Here is an 8,988-nt window from a genome sequence, read left to right as displayed (position 1 = left end):
CCCAGGACTGGAGAAGTCAGGGTGCCGACTGCTGGGGTCGTGTGCCCAGACGGTGTGTCCATGACACATCTCTTGGCTGCCCTCCGGAGCTATCCTGCTGGAGCTGGGAAGGGCCACCCCCGCCCTCCTGCCCTGGCCCTACCACCTAAGTTACTGCAAGTGGAGATTAATCTCGAGGGGCATCTGGGACTTGTCGCCAGCTGGGCATGTGGCTGGCTCAGGGGCAGGCCTGAGGGCGGGCAGGAAAATGGGAGAGCCTAGATTAAGGTTGCAACCTGGTACACTAGGAAGTGGGGAAACCGGTTTGTCATTTGGGCACTTGGGGTGGGGTCTTCTCTCCTGCCTCACTGCCTGCCTGCCACTCTGCCTGGTGTCCTTTATTGAAGAGAGGTCCTGTGCCCCTTTCCTGCTCCATCTAAAGTGTCTTTGGGGATGCCAGGAGTAAAGAAAAGCAGCAGGGGACTCAGTCCACCTTCTCCTCCCCAAGAGCATCTTGGGAGAGGAGACACAGGACAGAGAACCGAAGGGAGAGAGGAAGCAAGCAATCAGCACAGGAGGAAGGGTCATGGTCAGTGCTGGTCAGAGCCAGAGAAGTCTGTGGAGCCAACAGGTAGGCCAGGGTGGGACAGGGAGGAGGTGGGAATAAAGCGGGGCGGGGCAGAGCTAGCGCTCTGCATGCTGCCTTGGAGGTGGCCGGGCAGAGCCAGGTGAGGTGTGAGAAGGGGCTGGAGCGTGCCCCTTTGGGGTCCTACTTGACGGCGGAGCTGACTCCCCTCACTCCTAGCGCGGGCCTCTGCAGTTCCAGCAGACGCCTGCAGGAGGGGCCGCAACTGGAGCTGGGGGCAAGGAGACAGCCCAGCAGGGGGCGCCGGGGGACTGGATCTCTGCGGCTGAGCCGAGTCTAAGGAGCGGGGGAGGGGGGCGTCCCGGCAGAGGCTGAGGAGGGTTTAACTCTCCCCGCATAGGGCGGCTGTGGCTTTCGGAGGTCACCTTGGCTGAAAAGTGGCCCCCCGGTCCCGCCGCTCCGCTTGCCTCCCTGCGCGGTTCCTCCCCGAATGCTTCCCCATCCCCTAGTGCGCCAGGGCTTGGAGACCGAGAAGTCCCCCACCCTCGAGGTGCACCCCCCTCCTCCGAGGCCGGTCCCGGGCCTTAGGTATTTGTCTTGGTGGTGGTGGTGCTGCGACGATTGCTCGGGGTGGGAGAAGCAGGTGGAGTGGGGAGAGGAGCGGGAGCGCGCCCCGCACCCCTGGCCCGGCAGCGCACCGCGGGATCCCGCCGTGCAGCTGGAGGGCGCGAGGCGCAGCGCCCCCTCCGCTCCTCCGCTCCCCGCCACCCCGGGCGGCCCTTTGTACGTTCCGGCCACAGGCGGGTGCCCGCGCCGCGCGCGCTCCCGCCCGCAGTGACACACCCGCGCCGGCCCGCGCGCGCGCCCCCCCCACACATACACACACACACACAGACACACACACACACACACAGACACACACACTCGCTCTCGCACACTCGGTGACACGCCCGCGCGCGCGCGCACCCACACGCCCGGCCGCCGGCGCCCTCCCAGCTGGTCCACCCCGGCGGGGCCCGCGCCCCCGGCCCGCCCGCCTGGCACCGCGCCCCGGGGCTGGGGCCGAGCGAGGAGCCCGCGAGGCGGCGAGAGGGCGAGCGCCAGGCAGGCCGGCCCGGGGCCCCCGCCCCCCGCGCCCCCGCCCGATGGGGAACGCTCCGTCCCAAGGCATGTCCCTGTCTCTCTCCTCCCTAATGTGCCTCCATGCTTAAGTGGAAGGTATTTCTGTTTTCTTTGTGTGTTTTCCCCTCGGCCGGGGGCGGGGGCGGCGGCCGGGCCGGGGAGGCGGCGGCCGGTGGGGCGAGGGATGCTCAGGGCGCAGGTGTTGGGGGGTGGGCAGGGGACCGCTGCGTGCAGGCTTGGGAGAAGGACCGGGGCGACAGGAGTCCTGGGACCAGAGGGGGTCAGGAATTGGCGAGGCTGGAGACAGAGCGGGGAGGGCCTCGTGATGCCCGGGGGAAGGGGGCCCGAGGGGTGAAAATTTAAAGGGGTACGTGTGGAGGGAGGAGGGGTGGGGAGAAGAGGAAGGGGGATGGATGGTGAGGGGAGTGGGGGAGGGGAGTGGTCCATCCGTGGTGGAGGAAGAGGAGGATGCGGGGGTGGGGGAGGGAGGCGAGGGGGATGAAGTGTGTGTGTGTGTGGGGGAGCCTCAAAGGCCTCTCTTTCCCCCAGGTCCCAGGATGGGGTGAACGCACTTGGACGGTGGTGGTAGGCGCTTTGCGCCAGCCCCCCAGGGAAGGAAGGGGTTGAGTGCATTCTGGGGTTGGCTGTGTTGCCAGGATACGAGCCTGTATTCACCCCCCCGCCCCCCTCACCTCGAGGCCCTAGCCCTGGAGACCTCAGAGCCTAGGCAGCAGTTGCAGAAACTGGGGACCAGCTCCCCGCTCAGCTGGCGGGTAGGGAGGGGCCATAAGAGGGAGGGGCTGGGGGAGGGGCTATTTGATCTTAAGCCCTCCCCTTGCGGAGGCCGGAGGGCAGGGGAGGGCGCCCCCAGCTGGGGAGAGCATCCAGGGCGAGTGAGGAGGTAGCGACCGCTGGAGGCTGAGGGGCAGAGGGCGGGGCTGGGGAGGGGACGCGCCATAGCCCCCCCCTCCCCTCCCACGCACCCCCCTGCTACGTCAGAAGCTCCGGGGCCAGCTCCGAGTCCTGTCGGTGGGGGCAGCAGGATGCTGGTGGAAGCAGAGGGGGCCGGCCGGGTGCCTCCGCAGCTCGGCTGGCAGGGCCCGGCGGGGCGTGTGCTGCTGCTGGTGCTAACCCCCCCGCCCCACCCCTCCCCATGCAGCCCTGGCAGTGCCTCCGGCGCTTTGCCCTGGCCTGGTGGGAGAGGACAGCGGAGGGCAGCGCCCGATCTCCTAGGGAGGAGGCTGGACCGAGGGACCCCGGGGGCCGAGGGGAGCCAGGTGAGCAGGAACAAGGATTGTGCCAGGAGGAGATCCCGGACTGTTCTTCCCTCTCTCCAAATACTGTGGAAACAGGAGGTCCTGCAGCCCCCAACTTTAGGGGAAGTGTTTTCCCCCCTGGTGGCGCTGGTGGAGGGCTCCTGGATGAAGCCTTCTCAGGAGATGTCGGAGCTACTGTTGTTTTGGGGGAAGGGGAAACAGATGAGGACTGGGAGTGGGGGATAGCTGACCAGACTTCGGACTTGTAGGTCTGAACGTTCCTTGGTGTGGGGTTTGAGCACTTTGTGTGGGGAGGTTGGATACCTTCTTCCTGACTCTGGATATCTTGGTCTGGGTGACCTTGAGCCAACTGCTTTGCTGTCTAACTTCATGCCTCAGTTTCTCTCATTCCCTTCCCTATCCCTCTTGCTGGTTTTAAAGAACTGATGATGCATTTGATGGAGACTGTCACTATGAAAATGTGAAGCTCTGTCATTCTTAGTGGCAGCTGTCATGGTGGTTTCTCTGGTGTGGTTGTGCGTGTGTATGTATGTGGGGGACAGTTTGGGTTTATGCATGAGGGCTTTTGCCAGTTCTGGTTGGTGCTGGGGCCACGGCGAGCAAGTGTCAGGGCCTGGCATTCACACAGGAAGGAGGGCTCCAGGCGAGCTAAGAGTTGTCGGGGCAGAGACTTAGCTGGTGGCCTGCTGTAGAAGCAAGGCTTGGGGGTGAGGGCTCGGGGTGTAAGGGGAGGGGGTTACAAGAATAAGATCCCCCCCACCCTCCGCCCAGATTGCCTGGCACCCAGGCAACATTGGCAGCGAGTGCAGAGGCTTTGCCCTGGCTTCTTGCCACCAAGCCTTGGGGACAAGAGGGTCTTTGTCCAGTGCCCCCCCACCGCCGCCCTGTTCCTTCCGCCCTTACCATGATGGCTGATTCTCTATGATGACCCTCAGGGCTGGGATGGAGATATGGGTCCCCCATGTGCTCTGGGGATCTGGAAGAAGCAACTGTGGTCCTGAGGCAGGGCTGAGTGGAGAGGGGGAACTCTCCTAGGGGAAGGATCCCTGGGAATGAGCCATCAAGAGGCCTGCCCCCCCACCCCAAGCCTTCTGCTTGCCTCCTTGTCTAATGGGAGGGGAGTCTGGGGTCTTTGTGGCCTGATTCCTGCTGAGCTCCAGGTTTTTTAAAGATGTACAGGGTACAGCATTGGGTGCTGGGATGCAGAGCCTCAGACGCTCTCTCTTTCTCTCTGGCCAGGGACCCACCCTGGAAAAAGGGTTTAATTAGAACCATTGATTCCTTCTTTAGCCGCGGGCATCGATCTCAATGGTGTGGTCAGAGCTGGGGGGCGGGGGTGGCATGGCGACTGTCTGCACAGTGCCAACCTTGGCTTTCTCTGACAAAACCCAAGCTTAGGAGGGAGGGCGCTGGGCTCTTTAAAGTACCAGGTCTGTTTGAGCCCCACCCCCACTCCAGGTCAGGTCTTGGGGAAAGAAGGGATTGGGGGTTGAGGATCTGGATGGAGGGAGGGGTGTTTGGGGTTCAGGATCATACTGAATGGTGGGCCTGGGGCTCTGGAATGGAGGGGCAGCTGTGGTTGGGTGGGGTCCTGCGAAGGGGAGTCAGGAGGCAGCAGACGGGGCCTGTGGGTGTGGGGCAGGCCGAGAGTTCAGGGGAAAGACCTAGGGCTTGCCATAAAAGCTTCTCTTTCGAGGAATCCCAAGCACTTTATCTCCTCTAGCCCTGGCAAGGAGATCCAATTTCTTCCTTTGCTTGTGTCCTCAGGGCCCAGAGAGGGACAGAGACTACCTCGGAGGCCCAGCAGGCCTGGGTGTGGCCTTCGAGCCTGGCTGCCTGAGCCAGTGGCCCCTACCTAGGCACAGAGAGCTGAGGGTGAGGCTCCTGGAAGCCTCGATTCTGATTTCTAGGCTTGGTGGGAGGTGGGGGACAGCTTGTGCCCCCCAAGCCCTGACTGCCTGTCGTGGGTGGGCTGGTGCAGGTGTGGGCTTCAATGAGCCACTCAGATGCTCTTTGAAGAATCCCTTGCTGGCTTCCTAGGGCCCATTCGAGCAAAGATAATAAAAATCTGGCCGTCAGCGGGTTTGAGGGCTGCACTCGCTTCCCCTTCTTTCATTTCCAGCTCTGAAAAGCAGAGATGCAGGCTTTGGATTTGGCTGCTGCCCCAAGGGAGAGAGGGAGGGAGGGAGGCAGAGGAGGAGGGACCGATTTCCTGGCAGCCAGAGAATTGCTGGGGAGGTGGGCCGAGGGGCAGGGGCTTGGTCCCCACCTCCTTCCAGACAGTCTCAAGGCCTCTATGGGGCTCCTATGCCTGATACCCAGACTCCAGCTTTCCTTCAGTCCCACAGGCCGGCAGCTCTCTCTCTGCTCCCCTGCTCCTACCGTCCGTCCCCCCATGCCACCATCTCCCCCGCCTTGCTGCCCCCCCACTTCTTCCCCTGGTCTCCCCTCTCTCTGCCCCTCAGTTTCTCCTGCTCTGCACTTCATTCTCTCTCTTTCTTTCTCCCCCCACCTTGTCTCCCCTTTTCTCACTCTGTGTGCCCTCCTCCCATCTGTCTGTCTTCCTCCCCCCAGCATTGGTCCTGCTTTCTAGGACTGTCTGGAAGGTGGAGAAGCCAAGTTGAGGGGTGGAGGGCAGCCGCAGGCACTGAAGGGACGGGTCTGGGTTGACTATTCTGGTCTGTCAGGTGCCATAGTTATCAGAGTCCAAGCGGAAGGGGGCTGCTGAGCACTTGGAGAGGTGTGTGTAGCGAGGGCCCCATCCCCCTCCCCACACCCCACCGGGCACCTTGCCCTGACCTCAGGCTTCCGACACTCCAGTTCTGCTGCCTTCTGCTGCTTGGCTGCTGGAAACCAGCGCCTCTGGCCTCGGCCCGTCCGCCCCTCTGGTCACCCACAGTCCCAGGCGCCGCTGCCACCCTGTCCACTCTCCCCCTCACCCCCACACCGTTTCCAGACTCGGAGCTGGGGAGGGAGGGGCCCCGTCCCCGCCCCTCACCCCCGGTCTCGGTCTCCGGTAGGCCTTCCTGGAGCCCCATCCAGGCCCTGTGCCCTCTTTGCCATCTTGTCCATTTCCCATATAAAAGACAGGACCATTGTGGAAAGAGCACTAGACTCCGAGTAAAGGGACCTCGTTCCCATTCTTCCTCAGCACCCAAATGTCCGAATGACCTTGAGCAAGTCCCTGCCTGATGCAGGCCTCTTTCCTCACCTGTGAAATGAGGGGGCGTGGGCTGGATCATCTCCAAGGTCTCTTCTGACATTCCCTGGATGTTGTGTCTCTCTTCTGGGTGATTTGCATATGCTTTGCATATATTAATGGTGCCTGCTTGAAGGGGGAAGGTGCCACCCACAAGGACCAGAGTCCCACCCACCATTCCGACTTCCCTTGCCCATTGGCCCATGCTTTCACTGCTAGAATCTCCTAGGGGGGGTGGAAGCTGAGGCCGGAGCCGTTTCCTGGGGAGGTGGGTCTGGCCCCTCCGTTCCAGATGTGCTGGAGGCAGGATGCGGGGTAGCCCCAGGAAGCCAAGTGCTGTGTGAATTTACTGAGGTTGGCTGTGGCTACCATGGGGTGTAGGAAACCCTGCCAAGGCTGGCTTGGGGGTTTCCCTCCTCCATTCCCAGGGCCTGAGCACCCTCTAGATGCCAAGGAGCTTAGCCAGGTATAAGAGTCCCTCCTCTGGTGTCAGCTCCCCCCACACAGCCCAGGGCAGGTCACGCTGTCTTATAGCCCTGCCCACTTCTCCTCAGGCCCCTGGGCTCTGGGTATTTGTGAGTTGCAACTCGGACCTGAGAGCTTGTCACAGGACTAGCTCATTGCATCTCTGGGCCCTACCACTGAAGGTGAAGCCCCATGCTCCCTACAAGGGTCAGAGACATCATCAGGGAGAGAGGATCTGCTGCCCCTGGTTCTGTCCCCACCTCCATCAGCCCAGCCAGTCTCGGCGGGACTGCCCCCAGAGCCTCCTCCCGGGCCTCCTGGCCTGAGGTCTGTCTGGCACCGGCCAGTGTCATGGATCCCAGCCCCCAGTCCTGCCTATGTTGCTTTCACCCCTATAATGCCCATCCCTTGGGGCAAGGCTGGGATAAAGGTTGGCAGCCTGGAGAAGATGACGTGGGGCCACTGAGTCATGGCGAGAATATCTGAAGACAGAAGCAGAGATGGCCTCCACTACCAAGGAGGACTGGGCCAGAGGAAGCGGAGCAAGAGGGATCAAGGTTAGATTTAGTCTTAGAAGGGGACCGTCCCGGGGGGCAGATTCATTTCTGACCATGGGATTGCTGTGAAGAGAAATGCAATCATAGATGAAAATGTCCAGCACATCGCTTGATATATATTAAACACTCAATAAATGGTGTGGCGGAGAGAACAGATGTCTCTGAAACCGGAAAAGACCCTCCCCTAACCTCGAGACTTAGGATTTTGCAGGGGATGAGGAGTTGGAGGGACAGTTCCCAGAAGAGCTGTTTCTCCCAGTTTCTCCCACACTCAAACTGCCGCTCCCCCAGCGCACTCCTCATGCCTCCTGCACGCACTGGGCTCAGGGCCCAGCCACCCGGGGACACCCTGCCCTCATCCGCTCTGTTGCAGGTGGGCAGACGGTAGGGTTTGGGGGTGAGAAAATATTCTCCTCCCCTCCCCCCATCTTTGCCCAGGACAGCTTGGAAGGAAACAGGCCCACGCTGCAGTAGGAGGAATAGAGGTTAGATAGGAAAGTAAGCCTCCAGGGTGTGTGTGTGTGTGTGTGTGTGTGTGTGTGTGTGTGTGTGTGTGTGTGTGTGTGTGTAACACTCCAAGGTGGGGAGCTCTAGTGGGCTTTGACCTCAGTGATAGGTGTGTGTGAGCACGAGTAGGCTGGTGTTGTACCTAAGGGCAGGGGACTGGTTGGCATGACCTTTGAGATGACCTTTGGGCCATCCTGAGGAGCTTGATAGATCCACTTTCACTCTTGTGGTTGTTGTGGTTGGCTGAGTACAAGGTACCCGGGTCCATGAGAGAGAGGAGTCGCCCTGCTGGGGAGAAGAAGGGGCCTGGGGAGTCACTTTTCGATTCCCCAGGGCGGAGAGGTGGGAAGAGCAAGCACTGGACCAGGATCAGGTGTCCTGCCTTCCCTCCTGCTGTGTGACCTTGGGCAAGTTAGTTGCCCACTCTGGTCTTCAGTGTTCTTGGTATGAGAAAAGAGGGTGGAACTCGAGAATCTCTAAGGTCTCTTCCGGCTGTCACAAGTTCTACCTCCTTCCTCTCCCCTGAGATAAAACATGCCTCGCCACAGAGGGTGGGAAGAATATTTCCAAGCTCCAGCTAAACCTGGAAAAATGGAGATTTGGCCCAAGAGAATATTGGCACATGTATGCGAGGGCAGGCGCACGTGTGCATGCGTGCACACACACACACACACACACCCCTTACAAACATTCCAAAGGCACGCTTGCCTAAGTCTACCCTCTCAGCCCAGAGGATGGATAAGCGAGTGGCCAGGGGATTCAGCTGTCTGTATCATAAACTCGCTCTTTTCCCCCATCCTGGCAGAGCTGGCTTTGCTACATTCCATTCCATTCAGGGACTAGAATCCAGTCCGTATTTTCTTCCTCAGAGGCACTGCCCGAGGGTGGCTTCCTCTCCCCCACAACCCTTTTCTGGTTCCCGGTAGCCTCTGCCACCTGGCCCAGTTGACTGCATGTCCCGGCGTGGAGTTCCCTAAGACTGGGAAGGAGCTGGGTTTTTCACAAGCCTGCCTTCCCCACCTCGGCAAACGTCCCCATCCCAGCACACTGACTTCTCTTCCACCCCAGGCACAGAGCTTGCCAGAGACGCCAGACCCAGGGGCCCACAGGGAACCCTCAGACCCAGAGATCCCATAGAGCAGCCCAAGCCCAGAGACTGCTCTGGAGAGGCCTAGCTAGAGATGTTTCTGCAGAGCCTGGGAGGTGGTTGTGGGAGGGTATCCAGCCGGCTCCCCACACCCCTCGGGCATGAGGTAATTGCAGACACAGCGGGCATCTGCGGCGTCACCCTAGGCA

At 61.1% G+C, this 8,988-nt stretch overlaps 1 protein-coding gene across 9 annotated transcripts in view; it reads left to right on the top strand.

Moving 5' to 3' along the window:
* The first annotated feature begins 1,677 nt into the window (after positions 1-1,677).
* Positions 1,678-8,988, top strand: part of SRCIN1 (SRC kinase signaling inhibitor 1) — a 68,358-nt gene continuing 61,047 nt past the window's right edge. For 6 of the 9 annotated variants that reach the window (XM_027567817.2, XM_027567818.2, XM_027567816.2 and 3 more), the window contains exon 1: positions 2,605-2,964. In XM_027567817.2, coding sequence (XP_027423618.1) covers positions 2,841-2,964 — 124 coding nt within the window. In that variant the 5' untranslated portion in view covers positions 2,605-2,840. Of the gene's footprint in view, positions 1,784-2,603; positions 2,965-8,988 lie in introns of those variants that run through there. The other 3 variants (XM_027567820.2, XM_027567815.2, XM_027567821.2) reach the window with 3 other exon arrangements.

This window comes from Zalophus californianus, chromosome 16 (assembly GCF_009762305.2).
Source record: "Zalophus californianus isolate mZalCal1 chromosome 16, mZalCal1.pri.v2, whole genome shotgun sequence".
Taxonomy (NCBI): Eukaryota; Metazoa; Chordata; class Mammalia; order Carnivora; family Otariidae; genus Zalophus; species Zalophus californianus.
The sequence above is the reverse complement of the archived record's forward strand: the minus strand, read 5'-3'. Positions and strand labels throughout refer to the sequence as shown.